The sequence below is a fragment of the Schistocerca serialis genome, chromosome 11 (genome assembly GCF_023864345.2).
Source record: "Schistocerca serialis cubense isolate TAMUIC-IGC-003099 chromosome 11, iqSchSeri2.2, whole genome shotgun sequence".
NCBI lineage: Eukaryota > Metazoa > Arthropoda > Insecta > Orthoptera > Acrididae > Schistocerca > Schistocerca serialis.
The window spans coordinates 56,649,047-56,676,874 of NC_064648.1; the positions used below are offsets into that span (position 1 = coordinate 56,649,047).

The following is a 27,828-nucleotide window of genomic DNA, read 5'->3' on the forward strand; positions in this document are numbered from 1 at the left end:
GTCTCGTGTGTAGCCTGATTAGTTGTGCAGAATTGTCGGGAAATGTGACGTTGACGCATGAACAGTAACTCCAGGCAAAAGTTTCATAAAAAAGTTTAACCGCGAACGTGTGGAATCCGCGGTTTGAGACACACATCGATTGCCCATAATAAGGGAGTAAGATCACTAGTGTGGCTTAGGAATGTGTACATTGTTTCTGGGTGCTTTTAATTCTTTCGGTGTTTTGTGCATCAGCAAAATATTTGATAGTGTGGTGTCTCACATGGTACTTGGGCTGGCAGTAAACGTGACTCACGTGGAGGCGGTGGCGGGGTATCGCCATGACGCGTTGCTGACGGCACCCCGCGTGGGAAGTAACGCTACTGTACCACGGGGTGATCACAGTGTGAGGTTCAGGTACTCGCAGAGATCCAGTGTGGACTGCACCTTATGTATGGCAGCGAAACACGGTGTACTAGTGCGCCTATGTGAAACCGATTTACACTGGAAAGAAATTGTTTTCAATGTTGCGACGAAATAGTGTTATGAATGGAAGAAAAACATACAGAAATTTTTCCATATGTAATGGATTGGGAACGGAACGTGGGCAGGAAGGGCAAACAAGTGAGAAAGGCAGAATGTTGAGCTTGTTATTAACCGCCACTTGCTCAATTTGTTCAGTATGAGCACCAGAGATTTCGGCGAGATGTTGCACAGCGACAGATTCGCACCTGGTACCCAAAATTGGAACTAATTTTTTTCCGGTGCGAACGGGTTTCACATTAACGCATTAGCATATCTGCCAAGTTTCGTTGCCATGCGAAGACTACAGACCACACTGGACCTCGGTGAGTGGCCGCATTTTACTTACGGCCAACCAGTACTGCTATGTGTGCGTTGAAGAAAAAAGCGATTAGTGAAAATTTCACTGTCACCTTTGTGGTCCATTTTGTCACAAACCATTTAGTAGTTAGTCGGTTACAAATCTGCAGTTGTCTCCGACTTCCGTCGTATGTTTCATTTTTCTTACAGTATCAACATTCGTTGGGTTCTGCAAATACTTGTATTTCCAGTACAGGCGTCTGTCAAAACTGGAGCAGGTTGAAGGTACCCATACCGGGCTTCGACGTTGCCCCGTGGCGTAATGATGTGCTGTGTGACGACATGTATGTGCACACGGATACAGGAGAAAACATAGCTGCTACTTTATTTTTTGTTACGTAGGTTGTAATGGAAAAGTGATCTGTTGCATATTCCGAGGTCTAGGCTGGGTAGACAGGTTACAGTATTGTTGTCAGTTAGCGGAGCCAAAGAAATGGAATGTTCAAGTAACAACAAGTCTTGCTGCGGCACGTATTTTACGCATGTTAGATTTCGAAGAGTGTTTTATGTCCGTTTTGATGTCATGGATTGAAATATAGTAGCAATCGGCATGTTCAGTATAGGACACCGTTCGTCCCTAGTGCAGAGGTACGTTTACACCTGTGTAACTCTCGGTGTGAGTGAGACGGACGCAGCCTTTGCACGGAGAGGCATCGGTGCAGCCAGCCTCGCACGCCTCTGACACGTGGGCACGGGCCACTGCGGGAGTCTCCACACGTCCCACACGAATTCAGACCGAGCTGCTCCGTCCACGGTTGTTTCGTTTGCTGTTTTGCTGCGTCTTACTATTAAGTTCCCGTTTTTCGTGTGCTTTCAAATTTTCCTTAACCCATTGCCCGAGTGGCCCAAAAAGTACCAAATGGATCTGAAGAATACTGTCGTGCATACTTACGACACTAGTAGGTATTCGTATCGATTACTAATGGCCATCTGAATAATATTGATGTAGATTCGACGCACACTATTGTGGAAATAATAGTGCACTGAAGCCCGCTGTCTCTCGCTACAGTCTAGAAAACAAACATCATGAGAAACTAGGCTGTAGTAGAATTATAAACATATAACTTACGTACAGCAGTCATCCACGAGAATGATATGCACAGTTTATTTACACAAAACCATTACCGGTTTCCGATTTTCAAAAATCCGTTGTCAGATGGCTTTCAAAAGCTCATCAGTACTTGCGTTAACCGCCATTTAAAAGAATATTCCTTTCTGTACAAAATATCAAATCTTCACGATCGGTTTTTCTCTGGAGATGTGAAATTGAGTAAATTTTCCCATGCCGATTGCTACATCGCAGCTTTGTGTTCGGACACCACACTACTAAATGAAAGGCAACAGTGAACTCAACTAGAGATTCAGTAAGCCTTCAATGAAAAATAAATAAACGAGAAGCAGAATCATTTGTGAGCGGTAACGAAAATTATGTACATTACGAGTACAGAAGTCCTAGTACATTATGTGAATGAAATATTAAGCTCTCCAGTGATTAATTGGAGAAGCACAGGAGTACTTTGATTGTTACCATTGTCAGGAGTATCCTTGGAGGCAGGTTGTGTGTGCAGATATTATCTATGTTATTCGAAGAATTTGTAAATACAGTATCGTCAACCTGTCTGGTTAATAATTAAAAGAATTTTTGGCCTTACATAATATCAGCAAACTGAATCCTTAGGCAAATCTAGTGATAGCAAATACTGCACAACTTACACTTTAATCAGAATACGCCCTCGACCTTCACGCCCTCGGCCGCTGTGGCCGAGCGGTTCTAGGCGCTTCAGTCGGGAACCACGCGGCTGCCTCGGGCAAGGACGTGTGTGATGTCCCTAGGTTAGTTCGATTTAGGTAGCTCTAAAGTCTAGGGGACTCATGGCCTCAGATGTTAAGCCCCATAGTGCTTAGAGCCATTTGAACCATTTTCTTTAGTCGAGTAAATTTTTCCAACTCCTAGCATTAAAGTTAACTACCAAGTCAGAGTTATACTTTTAGTCTGCTAATTTATCAGTTTCAAACAGCTATTTGTGTATCTTTTCCTAGTATGTAAATTAGTATTGAATATTTCTTTATACCTATCGCCTGCACAAATTATTTCCTGTTTTTACTTGTTCACATAAAAAAATATGCAGATGATCATTAGCACATACATAGACGTAAAACATGCAAATTGTATCTGTGGTCGGTTACTCTTTAATGCTGCTGCAAGAGAATTACTTTAATCTTTGTAATCTCTTTCGTGTGCGGATCTTTCGAAATATTTTTGAGACCCAAAATTAATTAGGAGAAATTCTTATTTGAAACGATAATGAGGGAGCCGATTTTCATCTTTTTGTTGATGAAGCCTTTGTGTTTATTATCTTTTCAGCAGTTTATCGTTTGCTGTGAACGAGTGGTGGCAAAGCTAAAACAATGATAGTGAATAATAATTAAAAATGCGAAGAGAAATCCATGCGCGTCCTGTGTGGCCGTGGCCTGACAGATACCTCTCCACATTCTCACACACCGCGGCGAGGCGCGGATTTCTGTTTAGCAGAGGAACTGCTCGGAGAGAACGCACGACACATTACGTCGGTCCATTAGTCAGGATAGAGGAGCCGACACGGCGGTCAGATACTGTCCCAACATGTGCAGGCACCACCTAGGAGGTCTTGAAAAAAGTGTAATAACAGGTGTAGCAGTGTCCATTCTCACAGTACGAAATGTAATACCCAGTCTTCACATGATGAATGGCGCAGTTTTACTGCGTCCATGCAAAACTTTACTAACGTGGCTTTTCTCCAACGAAATATTTTCGACAGGACTGAAGAAAACTACTAGGGCGTCAACTCTTGACAGTTTTGTGTGGTGATCCACAGTGCTGACCTTACTGTAGTCAGTTTCTTACTGTAGTTAGTTTTTTATTGTAGTTCGATTGGCTTCTTACTGTAGTTCGGTTTGCTTCTTACTGTAGCTCAGTTGGCATCTTACTGTAGTTGATTTGAAGCAGCAGAAATTAAACTAAGTATTTGACCTTAAAGTAAGTGCAGTTTGCGGGCATGGCGTTGTCATATAGCGATATTTTGCGCTGTTATATTGTAAGATTTCGTACCTATAACTAAGAATTTTCGAGGGATTTTTTTCCCTTGCACTTATGTTCAGCACAAAGCCACTAAATGTGGCACCAGTGCTCCGGTAGTATAAAACTGAATACGGGGACTGGTCAGCTTCTTCTGCGTCAACGGATCACAGCACAGATAACAGCCGCTTACTGGGAACTGTTAAAAATGACTGGCGCAGAAACGACGTTTACTGCAGATAACTGCTGCCACAAAATAACAATTCCGGCCGTCGTACTCGGCGCAACACAAGGGAATAGACGGTAAAATGTAAGTTCCTGGATGGATACAATTCAGCCAACAGAAACTGAATCGGTAAAATGTTCTGAATGGCCAGCTGATACGAATTAATTATGTTGTATACTTACAACCTATCAGCTTCTCTGTAGTACTGAAATCAAAATAAAACTATGGAAACTTCAAGCGGCGACCATTTCGAGTTAAAGGTACTTGTAGTGCTCTAAGCGAAAATAGTCTTTAGGGATACGTTCTGAGCGTAAGATTTGCTTGAGACTAGGGTGACCATTTTTCTTCGGGCAACAGTGGGACTTTCATACATTTTCTTGGCCAAAAAGTGGGACAATTTTTATTTCTCGTTAAATATCACTTTTAATGCTACCATTTCTTCTTCCTCTGCAAATATAGCCTTCACTGATATTTGTGTGTGTGTGTGTGTGTGTGTGTGTGTGTGTGTGTGTGTGTGTGTGTGTGTGTGTGTGTGTGTGTGTAGTTTTCAGAAATTTACTTACTAAGAAATGTAACATTTATAACACAGAGTGTAGAAAGACATACAGTAACAATCGCTACAAAAGGTTCTTAGTGAACACAAGGAATTTATGGTTTTGTGGATTCCACACTGCAATCATATTTCTTCGAAGATGAAATTTCATTCAGCAACTCAGGTTTGCCTAATAGGTATGAATAGAAGTCAGTGCAACTGTATTTACTGAAGTTTAAACAGGTCAGTAAAATACACTTAAAGCTCCTCACCGTATATCTATTCCTCTCATCTGTCCACTGTGATGATGGTAAGCTGAAAACTCTTCCAACATTTGCATTGTGGACAGGGAGTGAAAAGAAGTACTGCGCTATATTATGCGATTCTCTGAACTGTTCATTACACTGGCAAGATCTGAAAAACCTACACCATTTTTCATGTGCCATCAACTGATTCCATTGTTCACTGTCAGTTTCCAATTGTTGTTTTACAAATGACCGTATATGAACTATTCCATCAAATAAGAGGCTGTCATTTACTAGAATGCCCTTTTCGTTTAGCCACATTAAAGTATTTTCAACTACTGACCATTCTGGTGGTTCTGTGAGCATCATCCATGAGAATACAGAAAACTCAGCTATTCCCTGTAACCATGAGGATAAATAGTCTGCTGAAGCATCATAAAACGTCGATACTGTTATGTCAAATTTCTTAACAGGCTGGTCATCACAATCATTCAGCAGTTTTTTTACACTTAGTGGTACAAAATGTTCATGTTTCCTTGAATTTAGACTTGTCAAAGCTTTATTTAAGACTGCTAATACGTCGCATATGGAATTATTCTGTTTCTCAATGCTCAGAATGGATTGTTGGAAAACACTCATTTGTGAATGCACAAAAAGTAAATAATTCATTTATAGGATTTATAGGGTACTTTGAGTTAGACTGTGATAAAAAGTAAGATTTCAAAGGTTCATACATTTTCAAGATCCTTTCTATGGCTGGCAACAATGAAAGCCACCTTGTTTTGGAAAAGGAAAGTAAATTTTTGCAAGTGACACCAACAAACTCACAGAATTCAGTGAGTTCTGCAACATGAATAGAAAAAATATGAAAATAGTTGTACAACGTCATGACAATGCAGTCAATGTCAACAGGTAAAACATCACAAGCACTTTGAAGTGTGTTATGAACAACATGTGCTGGACAACCTATGCCAACAATGTTAGTTTTTTAATTTTTCTTTGAGATGTGTGAAAACATTATTACCCACTTTCTTCATTAACCCCCAAAATTAGTTAGTATTGTCTGCACCAAATGCAAACACTTTGAGATGATACTGAATGACTGTATAACATGAGAAAGATAATTGGAAATTGTTTCGGACTTTTCGTTCTGCACTTCAAGGTCAAACAATTTCGTCTGCAGTCAACCCTCACTTACAGAAAAATACTGAACTATCACAGGAAAAATTTTCTGATGCCCATGGTTGCTAGCATCAGTAGATATTGAAAAGTATTTTGCACTGTTTACGGCAGCTATTACCTGTTTCTGGGAATGCGGAGCTATAACATTGTTGATAATTGCTTCACACTTTGTTCTTCCACACGAAACATTTTCTGCAATCTTAGAATCAGGAAAATTTTTCTTGTTTAGTTGAACACTGCAGTCATTAGAACGATAGCTTTGGCGGTGTTTAACAACATGGAATGACAGGGTTCCCTCTGCTGCAGCTACGTTTTTCTGTTCCTGTGTATTTGAAGTTACAAAATATCTCGTCATTTTTTGCGAGGAACCTGCCGATCGAAGATTCTTCAAAAATGGTTCAAAGGGCTCTGAGCACTGTGGGACTTAACTTCTGAGGTCATCAGTTCCCTAGAACTTAGAACTACTTAAGCCTAACTAACCTAAGGACTTCACACACATCCATGCCCGAGGCAGGATTCGAACCTGCGACCGCAGCGGTCGCGCGGTTCCAGACTGTAGCGCCTAGAACCGCTCGGCGACTCCGGCAGGCCGTGGATTCTTCCTGTCTTTCCCTGATTCCATATGATGCTTGAGATCTGCAGCACCACCATGAGACACGGATAACAGCACAGTTACATACGTTACATTTTGCTGAACAATCATTGTCTGTAGCCGTGAAGCAAGGAAATTTCCTCTGAAGCTCTTCCGAAAACTTTGATTTTCGCTTCTGCATCGCCACGACGTGCTAGCACTTCACGAAACTGATACTGAGTGCTGACAACAGTGGCAAGTAAAAGCAAAGAAAACAAAGAGTACGCAACAACTATAGTGCTTAAGCTGTACATTATCAGGGGGTACCAACGTACAGAATGTCAGTTTCAATTGATAGTTTATAAAATCGACACTCAGAAAATATTTTAACCACTTTGTAAATGTCTGAAAATAATCCTTGAAAATCGGGACAAATTGCTTGTTTAAAAAAAAAAAGTCGGGACAAATTTTTGAGCCTCAAAAAACGGGACAATACTTGAGACTGGACGAACGTATCTGATTAGCACATACGGCATAGTGTAGGTAATTCCCGTATTCGTCAAAAGTGGAGGTCTATTGTGCCAAGCATCGTTAGCGTTGCACTGCAAAGCAGGGATTCGTGTCAAAACGTTGGACTAGGGTCTTCCCTGTCGCTGGTGAAAGACACTGAGCGGACTTACTAGATAGAGGCAAGTAGTGGACGGAACGGCTTATTCGGGATGTCACAGGAGGCGTTGACTGTGCTATAGTCTGTCTGTAAACCGAAGAGCGAGCAGCGCTTTTGGTGGGGGAAGTGGCCCTTCCCGGAAGAACGCTGTCACTGGCCTACAGGGGCACCCAAAATCAGTTACCCGTTACCTGTTCAGCGGTGTAGATCGGCGTACAGTGATATACGTTGTTTCTGTTCGGGGATCGTAGTTTCCAGTGTCAGTCAGTTAACTCTGTATACTCACTGATATACTTAGGTGTCCGGAAGTGATGGATAATCGCCCTGCATTGCAAGAAAATGTGCAGAAAACGAAGAGGAGGTATCTGCGGAGTAACGAGCGTTCAGTCGTCTCTAACGCTATAACAGCGTGTGTAAGGAGGCGACACAAAAAGAACTGTTTGCTAATTTTACCAGTCCCAATCAAAGGGCTGCAATTTATGGAAACGTCAGCCTTGCCATAATAGGATACATAAGGAAGGAACGCGAAGAATTGTTAAGTTTCAACGCAGCCCTTCTAAGGAAACTTCTTTTAGTAGAAACACAAAGTAGGAACAAACCTTAAATTCTACAGATTGACTGCACTAGATGGGATTCGTTATACGAATAGCATTAGAGGAACATAAAATGACACGAACAGGCATTCGGTTCTATGTTTGTAGTAGAATTCTGACTTACATTATGTTAATATTATTTACACTACAATGTTGCATTTCGGAAGAAGCTATCGTCTTTTGTATTCCTTATAGTCTTAACACATTTGTCTAAAAATGAACGCAGCCGGAACGTATCTGTACACGGCGTTGCCACAGATTTGAAGTGCGCGCCGCGGCAGGTCCGGTACGACGTTGTGAAACAGCCTGTAGTAGAGCCTTGTGACGTAGCTGGGTAGGCAGAGTGGGGACTGACTCGCTTGCTCTTCAGTTTACCGCTTCTTGGAAGAGAGAGAGAAAAAAAAGCCGGCCGAAGCGCGAAGGTCACGGCTTGCAGCGTTTGTTGCTGGTGGCTGGGGGAGGGGAAGGGGGGGGGCATCAGGGATCACGTGAGGTCAGAGCCGCTGCCCCGCCACTCCTGGAACACTCGCTCGTGAAGCGGCGCTCAGTTGCTTTCCTCCAGCCGGGAGCGCGCGCGCGCGCGCGCGCGCGCTTGTGTGTGTGTGTGTGTGTGTGTGTGTGTGTGTGTGTGTGTGTGTGCAGAGGCGTAATTTCTTAAGTGATAAAAAATGTTATGCAGTGTGTCACGGTCCCGCTTTGCTATTTGACAGTGACAGTCGTCTTCCACTTATTTTTCTTAGTTGTTATCCTTGGAATTTACGTAATACATGCAATCTAATTCGTAGCATTTCGGTCGAAGAATGTAGACACTGTCTGGTTTCCGACCCGAGGCCGTAAAATGCTGCGTAATGTGTGGCTCACCTGTCGATATCCTTTCTAAAGCTGAAGACAGCGTCGTGTTGTATTTCCAGTCTCGTCTGAACGCGCACGTGGCTGCAGACACGGAACATCGCACATCCAGTGACGTACTTACTTACGTGTATGACACGTATCACGTCCTGCTCTCTCAAGTGTGGAACCTTTGCATACAAAAAATGTTGCAACTATTGCCGGTAGTAATATCTTGAGTTCAGTATAAAGAGCGGCAGAATACAGAGTGCTATTGTAACTGAATAGCCTCCCAAAACAAGGTTGTAACAGACAAAAGTAATTTTTTTCCAAGAAAAAGGAAAACATTATATTGCATAAATGTTTATATTTCTAAAGCCAAAATTGTAATGAAACAGTTGTACTGACTTCGTCATTTGACTGACAAGCACTTGTTAAGGCCACATGTAAATTAAACAAGAAATAACGGAAAAAATAACATCTTCACAAAGTACATGTTTTTAACCTGACGCATAAGGACAAGGTTGTAAACAACAATATATAAAGGATTGTATTTAACCACAGTATTCAACAAAATCTTCATATGAAATATTGTGAATACTGAATTACTATAGATCTGGCAATATTTTATGTGCAGCGCAGAGCAAATTGTCATGGAAGTTATTTCTTCTAGTATGCATAATCCTTAGTTCATTTACAAAGAAATCTGTACACTAAAATGTTACTCAACCTTCACTTCTTCGTAAAATTGTTTCAGTTCCACTGGAATATAGTTATACATATCCGTTACGTCATTCAACTTTCCTGCTTATACTGGCAACCGCTGAGACTAGAGAAAAGGAATTTCAGCTAGTGGCACACTATAGGGCTTACACAGTATGTATTGCGAACCCCTCGTGATATCTTTAAGGTGGAATATGCATGCAACGGTTGTAGTACATTGTGGCTAATTCTCATGCGTAGTCTTCCTAGATCATCTGCAGATATCAGCATACAATGTGATGAAGTTATTTTAAGTTCGAATACCTTCTCAGCGAATGTTCCAGATCACTCAAATCTTAAAAGCCCTCTGCATATCACATACGAGGAAAGGTTTCATCGCCTTGCTGAAGTGATAACCTCTACCCAGTGTTCAGGAACATGCACAGTATGTGTCTTTTGACGCTCTATCAGGGCAAAGTCTCGGTCACACTGTAGAAAACTCTGACCTGATACCACGAACTTTTGATTGACTGTCATAAAATATCCCAGAGCTATTACGTATTACCAAAGTGACAACATATGCCTGTTATTGTTTCGCACCCCGGGCAAGGGTTGATAGTTTGAGGCGATGTTCTTCAATATTGACGAAGAAATTTCGGCTGATCCGCGCCTGGCCACACTTTCACGCCAAAAGCACATTGTTCCGTCACTTGTTCCAGCATTGTGTGTGGCTTCATTGCAACAGGAATACTGCCGTTGATAGAATACGGAGGAGTGGGACAATACAGGACAGAAAAATACTTTCTGTACATCAACGGTAAGTACAATGTAGATAGGATTGTTTTCGTCTTCCTTCATTGCTTTATAAGACCCTTCAGCGTTGGAATGATGTAATCTTCCATGAATTTCAAAAGCTTGTCTTTCATCTGTCTCTGCTGACATAATATCCAAATAAAACCTGTCACAGTGTTAGCAAGAATCTGCTCTACGTAGACGAAATCGCAGATTGCAACACGAGTGCAAAATCGCTCTATTTGTGCATTCATTGCACTTATATTCAGGATGTTGTTTTCTAAACATATCAATGTCTTTTTTAAATTTACACCAGCGGACAAGCAACTCTTTCCGGATTTGTGGCGACTATGACTTTCCTGTTTTGACTGATCGTATATGATTTTGCATATCTTCCCATGATCAGGTATAGTGTAATGTCGATTTTTATGTTTGCCCCTCTTGACACAGAACGACTCCCAAGTTTTTATTTTCTCTTGCCATTTCTGTATTCTACGAGGAGTTGTGTTATAAACATGAAACAGCGTCTTTTGACAAACCCGGTGTCACCTGACGGTAGTCTTAACAAATAAAGAAAACTGCAGTGTCTACGACAAAGATGTTCAACCTCTCTTCTTTTAATGTCCTCAAGTTTAATACAGTTTCGCCCTAACAATGGCGACTGTTGATTGTAATTGGAAGTACGGAAGTCTTTAACCAGTGTGTGTTTTGTATCCAATGTAATTTGTTTACATTGCTAGGTGCGCAAAAAAACGATAATCACGTTTTGAAACAGTGTTTCAATAAATACCTACTGTACTTACATAAACTCAGGCTAACACCTTATTTATCCAGTCGAAGACAACGATTAAAGAATGATGCCTAAAGGTGTAAGTCACGTGCTCTGTTATGTTACTGTATTACGCATCGTTACATAACTTTTTCATTGCAATATGGTTTGCACTACTTGGTCATAATTCACAATAAAGGCTAGAGAAAAATTAGCTTCGCTAGTCACAAACTAGGCTAGTTATTTTAGGTTATGGTATTATAATATTACAATGAAAAAATGAGTTGCAACTTCGTAGCACGTACCTCATCTGGTGGAGATTTTGCCACTATTACCTTCCCCCTCTTTGATATGTATAGTTTCCCAGCATCCCTGAGTGCCTTCCGTTTCACATCACGCCGGTCACTCACAGGTTGTTTACGCTTTTCGGCCCTGCTCGTGTGTTTCTGACAGTGATCTCTGGTTTTTGAGCACTGACTGTAAGAGGTGTACTTGATGTGACCGCCATCTTTCTTACAGATACAACCTTGCTCTGCGCAACGCAAACCTGTCAGTCTGTCGCCTACAACACATTGTGTAGAGCAGTTCCAGCATCGCTACCTTGTGCCAAGTACTGCTAACCTTTCTCTGTGTAAAAGCCAGCTTTTCTAAAAATGAGCGTTACAAGCTTGTTCTGGGCGACTACTCAACTGTTAGTATGTGCTCAGTTTAATCTCGAAACAAACGAGTTTTCTCATTGTTCTAGTTATCTCAAAAGGCAGCAACATGCATCTTAGGCTTTTCTTCAGGTCGTGTAGGTAGAATTGATTCAGATTGCTATTAAGTAGCAGAATATATGAATGGAAATTACGGGTTCCCTCAGAAATGCTTTCTTACGAAGCGGATGTTATTTTATGGTAAGAAGTGAAACTATGACAGAAAGTGTTCCCAAAGAATTAGGTAGTATATTTCGAAATACGTCTTGGCTGAATAAAATTCCCTCGTATTTCTGGTGCATCCGTGTCCTGGAATGCAAGCGATGTAATACAGTAAACTCCCGTTTATCCCAAATGATCCGGACGGCGACCTGTTCGGATAACGAAAATTTCAGAAAAACCAAAGTTCCACTGTTTTCACGCGTGAAACACCCCGAACTGCGTCAGTACCGAGAAATATGATCCTAAAACTATGTAGGAAACGTAGAATGTTATTGATACGTTTGTGAATAAGCCTGCATTTTTGACTGAAGAAATTGTGTTGGCGTAGTAAAAAGCCGCCAAAGTATGATTAAAAACTCAGTTTTTTAATGCTCAATAACGAAGCTCGTTTATTTTGCGTTCTTACAGGAAAAACCCGCCTTGTTTGGCAGCAGGAAAAAAACAGGAGTTTTAATTTTATTACCTACCGTTTTGAATAAAAAATAATCTACTTTACAAAATTATGAAACAAGTCTAGAGATTACTCAGAGAAACGAAAAATGAGTCTAGAGGATCTTATGGGCGTTGAAGTTGTAAGTAGGCTGTTGGGGTTTTTATGTCGGTAACGCCACGTGGCGCTCTGTATGAAAATCACTGGCTGTGCTGTGTGCAGTCTGTGGCTGGTTGGCATTGTTGTAATATTCGCTATTGTAGTGTTGGGCAGTTGTATGTGAACAGCGCGTAGCCTTGAGCAGTTGGAGGTGTGCCGCCAGCAGTGGTGGATATGGGGAGTGAGATGGAGTTTTGAGAGCGGATTATCTGGACGTGTGTCCATTAGAGAGAGAGTAAATTTGTAAGACTGGATGTCATGAACGGATGACTTCTGAACACTATTAACGTAAATACATTGTTCGTTCTCTATCAAAATCTTTTATTTGCTAACTATGCCTATCAGTAGTTAGTGCCTTCAGTAGTTTGAATCTTTCATTCAGCTGGCAGTATTGGCGTTCGCTGTATTGCAGTAGTTCGAGGAACGAAGATTTTTGTGAGGTAAATGATTCATGAAAGGTATAGGTTATTGTTAGTCAGGGCCATTCTTTTGCAGGGATTTTTGAATGTCAGATTGCGTTGCACTAAAAATATTGTGTGTCAGTTTAAGCACAGTCATTTATAATTTTCCTAAGGGGACGTTTCAAAGCTCTACGATGCTCAATTAGAATTTATTTTTTTGGTAAAAAGTCTAATGGGTTTTTGTTTTTTGCTTTGAGAAACTTTTGTTGCAGGAATATATCTCCAACGTTGGAAACAGACGACTTCGGGACAAGTCACCTCCTGTTGTTGGCTGACGTACTCCAGGGCGGTTTGGATCACTTCGAAAGCGACTGTGTGAGGAATCTTTATCTCTGCTTAGTCATCAGATACATATTCTTCTGACGCTTTCGGATTGGTCGCAATTTGGGCGATTTCTTCCTCAGTCAAATTAAAGCAGTCGTTTTACATCCACTCTTCAACACGTTGGAAGTTCGCATCTTCACAACCCTGTAGCTTCTCCAGTAAATTCACAAAAATTACGTCATTTTCATCTGTTTGTGGCACGTCAGCTTGAGTTTTGGTGTTGCCACCTCCTTCCCACCACTGATGAGTAGCCTTATGGTCTAAGAGTGTTTTCCAAAACCTAACGAGAGACATTGGAGAATTAGATCCAAGCTTCAGCAATCCGACGAATTAAACATCGATTTTTTATGGAGCTTCCACAAAATATTCTTCAGCATCAATCGCACCGATTAAGTATTCCAGCAGCTTGCGTCTGTAATGTTGTTTCATCGCCTCATAAACACCTTGGTCCATCGGTTGACATAGAGACGTGACGTTTGATGGGAGAAACACAACTCTGATATCCCCACCTTGTAGATCATCAGGGTGAGAAGGAGCGTGGTCCACAAGAAGTAGCGCTTTTCGAAGAAGTCCATTTTCCTCCATGTATTTTTCTTCAGGTCGAACAAACCCTGCGTGGAACCACTCTTTGAAGGTGGCACCGTTCATCCATGCCTTTGATTGATTCGTGTACCACAACGGCTAAAGCTTATCAGCTGGTTTCCGTCTAAATGCTCTTGGTTTTTTGGATTTGCCCATTAATATAAGGCTCAATTTATTGTTGCCAGTGGCATTACTGCAGGCAAGGGCAGTAACTCTTTCTTTGCTTTTTTATATCCGGATTCCGTTTTTCCATGTTTAGTGGCAAGGGTTTTTGTTGGCAGCATTTTGTAATTAAGCGAGTTTCATCACAGTTGTAAAGTTGATCGCTATTATAACCTCCTTTGTCGATGATTGTGTGCAATTTATTCTTAAAATCAGCAATAGCTGCTTTATCCCCGGATGGCAATTTCACGAATAGCATGCCGCTTCTCGAACCGATCCAGCCAGCCATCACTTCCGAGGAATTCTTGTTCCTTTCCTTCAATCAGCTCCTAAAATGTCATCGCTTCTTGGCGAAGTAGAGGACCTGAAACACGATCACACCTTTGGCTCTTATCTGCTCGTGCCACAAACATAAGGCCTCTCCTGAGGATGTGCGCCTTTTCTCATTGTTTCTCGGGATTTCACTGCGCTGCCTGACGCTTGGATGTAAAAAAAAAATTTCATTTCCAGTTCGATTTGTCTTCCAATCAGTAACCGACGTTCAGATCCGCAGCAACTTTCGCGGGTGGCTCACCAGCATCAATTCTGCGCAAAGCGCGAAGCTTTTGTTCCAATGAGATCACATCCTGTTCTCGTTTCGCGACCGTACTCACGCACAGCGTTTTTTTTCTTTTTCTTTCCTTTTTTTTTACCTACACTCGACTGTTGATTTTGTTTTTTGGCGCCTTTGATCTCCGGCCATTTTAAACCATGCAGTGCGAGTACGAAACGTTGAAACTCAAGCAACCGACGCACGGCTTCACACTGGAGACCCACTAGACGAAGCTTTTGACTTTTAAAACCTTGCTGTGGCAGCCATCGCATGAAAACGTTCGATACACCTATCCCGTCTCTTACCTAGGCCCACGCGGCAACACATCAGTGCGTTGTAAGTTCACCGTTAAATTGTTAAACGCTCGCAAAGTTTAATGCAGCGAAGAATCAGTAATTTTACCTGATCGGACTCCCTTCACTCTTGTGCAATAAGGTGTGCAGTATATGGTACGCTTGTTTTCAATAAGCTAGCACAAGAATTAAAAAATCTTAGCAGTAATGCACGCGCTTTTAAATCGAAATTGATGAGATTCCTCATGGCTCAGTCTTCCTGCTCTGTCGAGGAGTTCCTTGAAATATTAAACTGGTTCCTCTGTTGTGTTATTGACTGTGTTTACATAAATTTATGGCTTGTCTTTTTTGCGTTCATAAACATTTTATTTCACTCTTATTACTTCTGTGTTGTACTTTTATGTACAGACACCTTGCATGACGTTGGAGATTAGCTTCTCAGTTTGGTCCTGCAGAACTAGACGTGTAAACACTCTGTTGACGTAATTTGGAAATGTGAGTAGAGTTTGCACCGCACACAAAAACATATCATTCTGTGGTAATATTTTGTGAAGAGGCATTTAATTTATACTTTTAAACTTTGTCATTACTCTTTAACTAGTTGCTTTGAAAAGCAACAAAGTTCACTGTAGTTAAATGGCGGTTTTGAATAGCAGTCTGTTTTCTAAATTGCACGTGTTTATCTTGGTTACCGAAATTAAATAAGGAATCACTTTCAATATTTTAGTATAGTTTCACTGGTGTTGTTCTCGGGGTCAGTAATGGTGAATGGATAGGACTGTTAGGTAAATGATTGAGGTAAAGTACATTAGTCTATAACAGTTGCTGCACTGAACCCTCTTCATTCAGTTAAGAAAAACTCCTACGCTGGCAACCCTCGTACAGCCTAAAGATGAAACTGGTCGGATCTTACTTCTGTGAGTTGCTGCTGGTAGGACGTAAAGCCGTCGCCACACGGACCGTGCTGTCGAACGTGAACGTTGAGCGTGCCGAGTTCGACGTGCTGCTGAACGCTCAGGAAGGATGCGACTTGTGCACACGGTACGTGGGCCCCAAAGTGGTAAACGCGATAGCAACGCACTCCAGCGGCAGTTTCAGGGATGTTTCTACTTCGTAAATCACACTGTTTACTCAACGGGCGCGCGTAAAATTCCCACGTTAGCTCTATTAAAACGCACATTTCCTCCATCGTCCACGAAAAGGAAAGTACCATGTCCAACCAATAAGGAGACAGGCTTATGAAAGTTTCATTACTAACAGTGCGGTACAAATTTGGAATACTTCTCCGCATAAGATAAACATTATTTCATCATTCCCTCATTTTAGTAAAACCCCAAAGCCAGTCTTACTTGATCACTGTTCTTACCCAGTAGCAGAATCTTTGCAACATGTGAATTACGAAGCGTAAAAGAAAAAGGAACAAAATATCTTCATACAAGTAGCGCAAGCTGTCCTGTAATTAAGCCAATCGAACAAAGTTGCCCCTCAAAAACAGGTGAACTTATATTTACGTAACATCAAATATTATAGCATATACTTATATTACACTAATAATAAAGTATCAGAACTAAATAAAAACGCGAATGTTAGGAAAAATTCTTTTTGGGAGCGTTAAGACGCGAACCATCGCCCCAAACAAAGCCCCATTACTGGACAGTGTCGCTACTCATTACGCAAAACCAAAAACCGCTTCCTCTTCTTAAAAAATATTGTGTTACGCCTTGCTAAAAACGTTAATCGTATATAATTGTTATTAATTGAAATTTAATTATAACAAATTGTACAAAGAACAATGCGTTTTGGGTGGATCTTCAGTGTGTCGCTGCCTTCAAATAGCCTACTCTCATAAGACGCTCGTTACAATAATTCTGTTGCCATGAATACGATGTTTGTCATTATTTTATTGGAACGAATCACACAACTAACAACGGGTTTTCCAGTGATTCTCAATTTGATGGTGCTCAGAAACCGCATTTATACATATAGGCTTGAAATGAATGCCAATATGGCGCCTCACATCTCTGTACTGAAGGGAGACGACGTGCGTGTGACGTAAGTGGCGTTGTGCCATCTCATTGGTCAACGCTCAGACGCACGCTCAGAATATCTGACGTGCCAGATATTGGTCTGCACGTTCGGATAGACTCCCGAACGTGCTATTCCACGCTATGACGTCAGAAACTGGGTACGCTCAACGTTCGGATGCAGGGTCCCTGTGCCGACGGCATAAAGGCATTGCTCGTCGGCAGCCTGTGGCAGCTGGCTGTTCCTAATGTCGCTCCACATAACAAGTTTGGGCCCACAGGACTGTCGTGGGATATCCGTATTCGCCAGACGTCACCGCACTGTCGCCACTCACGACCACACAGTACTGTCCTGGCTCGGTACCGCAGACCTCGCCGCGCACCGCGCCTGCCCCCCACCACCTGTCGGCCGCCGGCAGCTCTCCCCTCCCCTCCCCGTACTTCTGCCCCCTCCTACGCGCCCACCGACAACACTTCTTACTACTGGTGGGCCAAACGGTTATTCTGGAGTAACCGTTATCACGGTTCCAGTTATTCTTTGATAACCATTATTTTTAGCGGTTATCAATAACTGTCAAGTTATTTTTCACTACCAAATACTGCTACGGGGTTAAGTTAAATAACGGCATGGTTGGAATCCATCATTTTAGTTGTGACTATAACTGCTAGTAGTGCGAAATGGCAGCAATGTCGTATGAATCGTGTCATAACCTTAGCAAATTAACTCTGGGTAGATTTCGGTTGATTTTAGAAGGATTATTAGTGTTTCATATAATATGTGTGTAGCTTATCGGTCGCTATTGGAAATATTATACTCGCAGCTGCAACAGAAAGTAGGCGGAACTTCGCCACAGCTCTGTTTAAAAATGGTTCAAATGGCTCTGACCACTATGGGACTTAACATCTGAGGTCATCAGTCCCCTAGAACTTAGAAATACTTAGACCTAACCAACCTAAGGACATCACACACATCTGCGCCCGAGGCAGGATTCGAACCCGCGACCGTAGCGGGCGTGCGGTTCCAGACTGAAGAGCCTAGAACCGCTCGGCCACAACGGCCGGCCTGCACTGTTGAAGTAAAATGTTAACAACGTGCGTTTTTAAGTACCAAGTAACATGTAAACTGAATACTGCAGGTTAAATTCGAAGCTTAATTTCTTGTGCTGCTCACTTAATAGAATAAGTGTAAAGCCTTGTAATAGAAAAAAACATATACGTATTGTGACAGATTCGTTTACTCCTGTCTTGCACAAGATAGTTGTATTGGGGAAAGTGTGAGTACGCTAATCCAAGGTTAATGTGAGATTTGGAAAACTGCTCGATTTCGATTAGGAAGGGCATACCACAGAATTGATGAAGCGCCCAAAGAAGTCGGTCTTTGCAGTGAGAATGATGTCAGATGTAGGAGACATTACCGAATTCATACTTTATGTCACTTTCAGGATCTACATTACCTCCACATTACATTAACTGATACAGTTAAAGTAGATTCTACTCCACTGTCCGTAAATAACAAACATCGTCAAAAACCTTCTCTTGTACTTTAGTTATCATTATAACTGCTAGTAGAGCGAAATGGCAGCAATGTCGTATGAATCGTGTCATAACCTTAGCAAATTAACTCTGGGTAGATTTCAGTTGATTTTAGGATTATTAGTGTTTCATATAATATGTGTGTAGCTTATCGGTCGCTATTGTCTGTTCAAGCTTGCTAGTCTGCGAAGCACTTACACTGAATGAAAGTCCTTCCTCTTTTTTCGTATTTACAAAACCTTTCACTTTCCATGTTATTCAGTCTCTCAATACGCGCGCGCGCGCACACACACACACACACACACACACACACACACACACACACACACACACACACACACAACACACAACAAATGTAACAAACTCACCTTTCGTTGAATGATGCAGCCTCGCGTGCTAAAACTGAGAGTCCGACCCCCTCCGTCTGCCGTACCAGTTTCAGGGTCCCCGCTCGTCGTGTAAGTTGGCATCGCGGCCCTGCCGTACCGCTGGTCGTTGATACCGCTGTGACGCCGTCTGCTGCTTCGATGTGCCCTCGTTGTTATTGTGACTGTTCAACATCTTTCTTCTAAGTATGTCTGGCAACTTGAAACGGTTTCCATTCAAACTTTTGCATGTAACAATTTACTAAATTTTTCATTATCATTCACTATCAGGTCTCTCACAAAGTTTCTCTCAACCACGGATTCAATGTACTACGGCTTTTTAACTGTTTTCCCGGCCTATGCACCATGTGCGGCAGCACGGTTCCTTCTGTCCTGCACCTGCCTGTGAACTCGTTGCAGCAGATCGCCGGTAGGAAAGCCGAGCAGAAACCTACCGTACTGCGACCCGTCCTAGGCTGCTGCACACAACGTAACTATTCTAAGAATTCGGAAAAGGTCTTAATTTTGAGTGAAAGGTAGAAGTACTCATAAAACTTCGGTATAATCTGAAGTTAGAATTACAAGTTCGCTGCGAAGCCCGTGCTAATCCTAACACAGCCATGCACTAACCCTTTCATTCACGTTAGCAAGTCTATGGCAACGTATGTCCCGAAATCTGAACAGCTACTAAGTAAGAATTGCTCTTATACGATAATGCTCGCCACACTATTAAGTTCATCGGTATCTAATACAATCAAGGTTTCGGTCACCGATCTGCTCAATATGCCAAGCGGAATTTGTCTTTTCTCATGCACAAAATTACTTAAAAAAATCCGTACTTTCTAAAAAAAAAAAAAAGAACAGAATAAATTTGCCATCACTTTAAAGCACTTTTGAGTCATGTACCACAGCTAAAACTGGCAAATTATAACTTCCTTTGGAACTCATACTACACACAACCGTACCATTGAAAGGCTGGACTCCGACTCCTCTAGACTGGCGTAAGCATTCTGTATCCAAGACAAAAGACGCACGAAGAATACTCCTTTCTGATTGATCAGTTTTCTTTAAGGCCAATAGAAATACATTATCCTCCCGCGTTAGCCCGGGCTTTTCATGACTGACCAATCACCAAATTACACACTTTCGAATTGTACTTTTTTCGGAAATAAATATTTAACTTTATGATATTTTATTTATACTTTACGTGATTAACTGTTTTGATTTGCACTCGAATTAACTTCCCTTTTAGCATAAACTTACTTAACATTATTTGATACTGTAAGGTGGCATCGGTCCTGCACCTTACAGGAGTCCATTTAACGTGACTACAATCACTTTGCGAGCACTTGACGTCAATAAAAACGATTGAGAGCGGCGGCGCTGTCGCTTTGGAGATGAGTAGTTGGTAAATAATCTAAAATACGGTGTAGGAAATGTATGTGGAAACACATCGGCACGCAGGCTAGGTAATACAGTGAGAGTTACGCGTTTTTCTAATCGTAAAACTTTGCAGAAATGCAGTATGAGAGACAGAGCTCGGCTACCTCCCCGCCTAGCCGCAGAAGGCCGCAGCCTGACGGCATAAATGGTTAACTGGGGAAGTTCTGTAATCAGTTTAGAGAGGCCACAGCTGCCGCCAGCCTCTGAGGCTGCAGATGCTCACGTGTTTACCAAAACAGAGCAGTGGGTAGCTGGACAGGCTTTCCTGCGCGTGCCCTCGCCTATGTCCCACTAATTTTACGCCTCCGAGTAACTCAAATGGCGCAGGCCAGGCGTTCCGAATAACAACTTTCAATACAGGAGTCTGCGTTCGCTACGACGGGGAATTTTGCCGAGAAAATCTCGAGTGGTTTCTTAGGAGAAAAATTCCAGTAAAACTATTCTTGCCTGCACGTGTGGCTCTAGCTTTGGAAAAAACTTAAGATTCCCAGGCCATACATTGGGCGGCACATGCAAAATGGGTATTTTGAGCCTGTCTCGCGGTGTGTTTGGCTCGGTAAAAGTTGAGGTGGGACAACAGAGGTGAAGAGCGATATTGCTCGACTCTCTGTCGAGGTCTTCCGTTCCGGGCTTTCGGACGTTAGCCAAGTCGTCTCCCGTCTTGGTCTCTCGTTCTGAGACGACGTTAGCCGCGCCAGCTCTTTGGTGCGGGGAAGACTGTCGTAATTAGAGAAGCTTACGGACAGCGGTCTGTTGTCCGAGTATTGTAGGAGTGCACTTTCCGAGACGCCACACGCCGATCGGACGGCCGCGCCGTTGGCGTCGGAGACCGCCGCTGCAACAGGAATATTACGGTGAGATCGCTCCCGCTTCGGCCTGTGTTAGGAGTAACGTTAAATAGTTGGATCACGTGCAGTTGCTGTTCCCACAGACGCTTCACGATACTTTGGGGTGTAGAGGTTCTTCGTATTTTGAGTTTTGTGTCGATGTCAGTCGGTGAGCCAAGTTATGAGAGATCGCATTTGGACCGATTAACACAGTTCACTGCCAGTGCTAGTTAGGAGGGTAATTTGTAAATTGTTCTTTGTGTTTTATTCAGCATTGATCTGAAGGTTAGAATAAAATTATTGTGATTCAGTAGAGCCTTTACTTTCAGTAGTTGATTCTGAATTCACTCTTTCGCTTTATTTTATTTTTGTGTATGTGTCTGGTGTCATTGAACACCCTAAGTGTCCGTGATCATTCATATTTGGAAGTAAAAATAGGTGTGATTTGTCGCCAATACTACCACCGCAGATTAATTAACAGGGCCACATTAAAATCTAGCGTTATCCATTTTTGCGTACAGTTCCACGCCCAATTTCTCTGTAAGTTGTTTGTCAGGGTCGAACACACATGCAAAATCCTGCCAGCAACGGGTGGGGTGTTACAATAGAAAATTTTCCGTCGTCTGCATTCACAGTGTCTTAAAAATTTGTCACGCTAGTTCGTATGGCGTTTGTCAGTATGACAATGATCTATATGAGATCTCGTGGAAATCGGGTTTTCTGCCGGATATGAGCGTCTTGCAAACGCGATATTTCGACGTCATCAGGTGTCCCCTGAGACTGGCTGCTTGCTGTTTTTTTTTTTTTTTTTCACTTTTCATTCTCTGCCCAGAGGGGACAGAGCGGGCTGTTTTAGGGCTTGCTATTTGCCCTCTTCAGCCATGGGTTTGTACATTTTATTTTTATACAATTTTTACATTTGTCTTGCTACATAGTGCAAGTTTCCTTTTGGTCTTTAACAATTACAATGACTTTAGATATTTTAACATTTACTTTGGGATTTTAACAATTTCAATGATATTTTAGCAGTTTTAGTGATATTTTAACGAATACAATGAGATTTGGAAAACTACAATAGTGTTTTAGCAATTTCAGTGGTATTTTAACAATTAGGTTAATATTACATTACAGTTTCGTTTTTCATCAGTTTATTTTACAATTCATTTGTTCTTATTCGTTAATAGTTTATAATTACAGATATCTTATAATATGGGCAATTGCTTATTCTACTATACATATGCATTTGTTTTGTATTTCTTATTTAGTGTACAGAGCGAGGGAGGGGGAGTGGAGGGAGTTGGGTTAGGTGTATTTTGGTGGTTCTTTGTGGGCCATGTTCGTGTGTGTTTGTGTTTTATGCTTGAGTCCTTTCGTCTAGGTGTGGGGGGATGGTGGTGTTTGCTGTTAGTGGTGCTAGGATTGGGGCGAGATCGGGGTACATCTTAGCTGTGTTGTGGGCGATTGTGTGGGTGGGTGTTGTGTATTTGTATTTGGGTTTCCTTTTTGTTCTGTGGTTGACTGTGATTAGGTCCTCCATGTCCGGTCTTTTGTTTAGGATATGATTTCCGTATCTGGCTCTCATTTTGGCTAATCTGGTTTGTAGTGGTTCCATTCTGGTTGTCTCATATACTTCATTGCTTGGTGTCAGATACGGCAGCCTTGCGATACTTCGTATTAGTCTGCGTTCTGTGCTGTATAGTCTTTTTGCAATCGGTGCATGTATGCCTCCCAGGGGGGCTGCTGCATACTCTAGAACTGGACGAATGAAGGTTTTGTAGGTATGTAGTGCCGTTTGAGTGTTGCAGCCATGGAAGCGTCCTTGCACTTGTCGTATTAGGTTTTGTCTGAGTCGGGTTTTGTTAAGGAGGTACGTCAGGTGGGTTTTCCAGTTGAGATGTTTGTCTAGGTATACTCCGAGGTATCTAGCTGTGTCGTTTAGTTGTAGGGGGCTGTTCCAGAGGGTTAGTCGGATGTCCTGTTCGTTCTGTTGTTTCTTTTTTGTTAAGTGTCTGTGTCTGAAGAGGACTGTCTGTGTCTTGGTTGGGTTAGGTCGTATCCTCCATTTTGCCATCCAGGTTTCTAGGCGGTGGAGGTATGTGGTCGTTTTTCGTTGCAGTGTCGTTGTGCGTAGTTCCGTACACCAGTAAGCCGTGTCGTCTGCATATAGTCCCATTTCTCCGTGGGGAGTCGTTACGGTAGGTATGTCAGCAGTGTAAAGTGTGTACAGTAGTGGGGACAAGGCGCCACCTTGGGGGACGCCAGCTTGTGGGGTAAAGGCTTGTGATGCCTGATTTGCGACGTGAACCCTGCAGGTCCGGTTGGTGATATAGGATTGGATAATCCTGACTACTTTGGTTGGGATGCCGATGCTGATTAGTTTGAACAGCAGGCCCTGGTGCCATAGTTTGTCGAAGGCCCGTTCTATGGCCAGGAACACTGCGAGTGTGCAGTGTCCCTGGTTGAACCCTTTGGTGATGCTGTCTGTCAGTTTAAGGAGGGGGTCGTTGGTCGAGTGGTTGTGTCTGAATCCTGCTTGTGTGAGGGGGAGTAGGTTTTTCGTCTCGACATAAGTCCTTATGCGGTCCGTTATTATCCGTTCGTATGTTTTCCCTATCACGTCCAGTAGGGATATCGGTCTGTATGATTTTGGGTCTGTCCTAGGTTTGTCAGATTTAGGTATCGTTATAGTCTTGCTTGTCTTCCAGTTTGTTGGTATTGTCTCATTGTGTAGGCAGTAATTAAAGATAAGGGATAGGATGGGATTTATGACGAGGAGGGGGGCTTTTTGTAGGTGAATACGTCTAATTTCATTCTGTCCGGTGGCGGAGTTGCGTCCTGAGAAGATTGCGTTTTCTGTTTCTATGTCTGTGATGTCTTTGGTGAGGGCCTGCTGTTCTTCGGTTTCGGTTGTTGGGGCGTTTATCAGGGTTCCTAGTTGTATGTCTACATGTCGTCTGAATATGTCATCAAATCTGTTGTCGTTCGGGAATGAGTATACGTCTTGTAGTGTTTGTTTAAAGGCTGTTGCTTGCTCGAGGGGGTCTGTTGAAGGTTCATTGTTTACTGTCAGGGTGTTGGCGTGTGTCTGGCGTTGCCCTGTGAGTGTTTTGAAACTCTTCCAGAACTTGCCCCCACTCCTGTAGTCCAGTTTGCTGCATGTGTCGTCCCATTGTCGTTGTCTGTGTTGAGATATTACTCTTTTAATTCTGGCGTTTATTCTGTTCCATTGTCTTTTTAGGTCTGGATTGTCGTCTCGTCTCATCTGTCTCTGTAGTCGTTTTTCTGTCGTATTAGTTGTAGTGCTGCTTCTGGGATGGTGGGTTTCCAGTTTTCTACTACTTTGGTGGGGATTGCTTCCTGGACCGCTTTGGTGACAGCCGTTTCAAGTTTGTTGGTGACCAGATGTAAGTCGTCTTCGTCAGTGATTGTTATGGGAATGGATAGCTCACGGTTGATAGTGTCCTGGTATTTTTCCCAGTCTGCTCTATTATACTGGCTTATTGTTCTTCTGTGGGGATGGGGTGGAGGGGGGAGGTTGGCGGATGTGGAAAAGAGGATGGGTAGGTGGTCGCTGGTAATGGAGTCTCCGATTCGGGGTAGGTGGAGTGAGTTGTGTAAGTCGGGGCTGTGTATGATGTGGTCTGGGGCTGAGATACCTTGGTGTCCTATGAAAGTAGGTTCATTTAGTGTAAGTCGAAGGGTCGGGTCTGTGGTCAGGAGGTCAAATAGTCTGCGTCCATTTCCATTGTCTACTCTGTCGCCAAGTCTGTGGTGTCTGGCATTAAAGTCTCCTACTAAGATAGATCGAGGAAGTGAAGTAAAGTACTGGATGAACTGGACCTGTAGCGCAGTCCCTGGGGGGTTATACATGCACGCTATTTTGAGTGTTCGCCTGTTGTTGTCTTTTATCTCAACCGCGATGGCTTCCGTGTTGTCAAAAGCAGCAGGGAGGGTGACCTCTTTCGCCGCAATAGTGTTGCTGACGTAGATAGCCACCCTCCTCTGCCGTCCTGCCTGTCTTTCCTAAATGTATTATATTTTGGGACATCGCATTTGGTCCCGTCTTTGAGCCATGTTTCGGCGAAAGCAGCGACGTGTATGTTTTCTTGGTGGAGCATGTGCATTAGTATGGGGCGTTTGGATTTAATTCCTTTCGTGTTTGCGAAAAGGAGGTTCAGGTGATTTACTTCACTGGCTTTGTCCATGTTAAGGGAGGTGGGTAAGATGGGCGGGTGGGTGCGGTGTACTTTCCTACTTCCTTGTGTGTGTTTGTGTTTTGCGCTGGTTGTGGTGTCGTGGGTCTTGCGGTGGGGTGGGGGAGATGAGTGGGGTCGTGGTGTGTGGTCGTGTTGTGGGTGCCACTGTGTTTGCAGTTCTGGGTCCCAGCGGTCTGTTATTGTTATGTGGAGTGAGTTTCTTGCTTGTGTGGCGAACATGCCCTTCTGGAGTATTTGCTTGGAGGCTCTGTCAATGGATCTTTTAACTTCTTCACGGCGGTCTTGAAATAAATCCAGCAAGACCGTTGTGAGGAGTCTGATGAGGTCGTCCTTCAGTACTACCTCTTCTGGAAAAATTTCTTCTGCTGGGAGGGGCGCTGGGCCATCAATTGTTTTGATGGGGGCCGTGGTTTCACTGCTGGAGGCCTTTTTTGGGCGCTGGGGGCACTTGTAGGACAGTGCCGAATGTTCTCCGCCACAGTTGGAGCACTGTTGCCTCTCCATTTGTTTGCACTGGGAGAGGCTGTGGGCGCCTGCACATCGCGCGCATTTCACTTGTTCAGTGCATTTGGCTGTTGTGTGGCTGAATGTGAGGCACTTCCCGCACTGTGCCGGTTGTGGAGGGGGGTCGTGCGGGGGTTCTGCGGCTCTTCTTTTGTAGTCTATCACCGCGCCTTCCGCCAGCATTTTGTCCACCGTTTGCGGATCGTGCGTGATGACCCTGTACTTTTCAGTTGGGGCGTTATTTGCCTTTGAGGTGATTCTCCACGCTGTCTTTACTTTCAGGCCCTGATCGCGGAGCTGTTGGATGGCTGCTTGCTGGACCGGGTCGCACATTTATGTCTGCCCGGTGCCTGGTGTTCTGTTTGCCGTTCCCTAGTCGGTCCGCGCCCGCGAGTCGCGCTATCCTGCCGCTCTAGGTGTTCCCTATTCCGTCCGCGCCCACTCCGGCCGCCTCCAACTGCGGTCGTGACCTCCTGGTGTTGCCTTCTCGGTCCGCGCCCGTGAGTGGCGCTCCCCTGCCACTCTGGACGTTCCCTATTCCGTCCGCGCCCGCTCTGGCCGCCTCGAACTGCGGTGGTGGCCTCCTGGTGTTCCCTTCTCGGTCCGCGCCCGCGAGTGGCGCTCCCCTGCCGCTTATGGAGCTTGTTCTACTAATAAAATGAACTGAAAAAAACCCTTGAAAACGGTAATATTAAAGAATTGCAGTTATTCACCAATGGCATCAGTCTGACAGAAAGTGTCGCTGGAGACAGGTGTGTCTGTTTCCGGTAGAAGTATCGACAGTCACATGTAAGCTGAAAGGGCTGCTCGATGATGTCGTGTTTCAGAATCGTCAGCAATGGAAGCAGATAAGGACGTCACGGAGACGGTGGCCGTGGACCTGGGTGCCCTCCTAGACGCCGGGGACGACGCCATGGTGACGCTCGTGGCAGGCGAGACGCGGCTGGTGGCGCACAGGGCCGTCCTGGTGGACAGGAGCCCCGTGTTCGCCGCCATGTTCGCCCACGACACCCTCGAGGCGAGCACTGGCGTGGTGAGCATCGCCGACGTGGGGGGCCCCGTGCTGAGGCAGCTGGTCTCCTACCTGTACACCCTGCGGGCCCCCCAGCTGCCCGCGATGGCCAGCCAGCTGCTGGCCGCAGCGGACAAGTACGGCGTGTCGGGGCTGAAGGCGGAGTGTGAGCGTCAGGTGGCCGCTCAGTTGACTGTGGAGACCGCGGCGGCTGCAGCTGCCCTCGCAGTCCGCCACTCCTGCAGCGACCTCAGGCGGGCCGCCATCGAATTTATGAAGACACGAACCAGTGAGGTGATGGCCACTCAGGGGTGGGCGGATGCCATGTGGAAGCAGCCACAAGACTTGATCGAAGTGAGCCCGCTGCTGTACGATCCACCACCAAAAATCAGGTTAGTGTGAGACAGCCCACTCACTTGTGTCTCTCAGTTCTGGATGTGTGTGTGCGTATTTACAACTCTATAATTTTTGCCACTGAGTTTCTTTAGATGTGTCTATGCCATAAAATACGCCATCGTAGACAGTCGTTTCATCACAGCTCACAATGCTATCATTGCCCTTCTGTATCAGAGTCAGTGAATCCCTAAACTGAACCCAGTTCATTACCAGGAATGTTAGCGAACAAAAATCTTCAAAGAGCCAGTTTGTAGATATTATTCTGTTAAACTACATGTATACAAAAAGGGCTTGTTTAGGTTTTGGCATCAACTGTCAGTAGAAATGGTACACTCACTGTGCGAATAGAGCATGGCCCATTCTGCTGTGGGCACAAAACTGTATTGCCCAGCAAGGGCTCAGACACTTTGATGTGTGTAGTTTGCAGCCGGCAGCCTGTACAGGTTGCTGTAAGCCTGTTCACATAAAGTAGCGTTTAAACATCTTCAGTGCCTCTGTGGCAGATGACAATGAGACACATTTGAATAGTGCCACGCTGCATAAAGATGAGACCGAGTAAGTCAC

General features: G+C 43.7%; 1 protein-coding gene across 1 annotated transcript in view; it reads left to right on the forward strand.

The window, feature by feature from the left end:
* Positions 1–27,828, forward strand: part of LOC126426923 (ankyrin repeat domain-containing protein 65-like) — a 45,064-nt gene that overhangs the window by 2,679 nt on the left and 14,557 nt on the right. The window contains exon 2 of the mRNA XM_050089026.1: positions 26,684–27,260. Coding sequence (XP_049944983.1) covers positions 26,695–27,260 — 566 coding nt within the window. The 5' untranslated portion in view covers positions 26,684–26,694. The remainder of the gene's footprint in view (positions 1–26,683; positions 27,261–27,828) is intronic.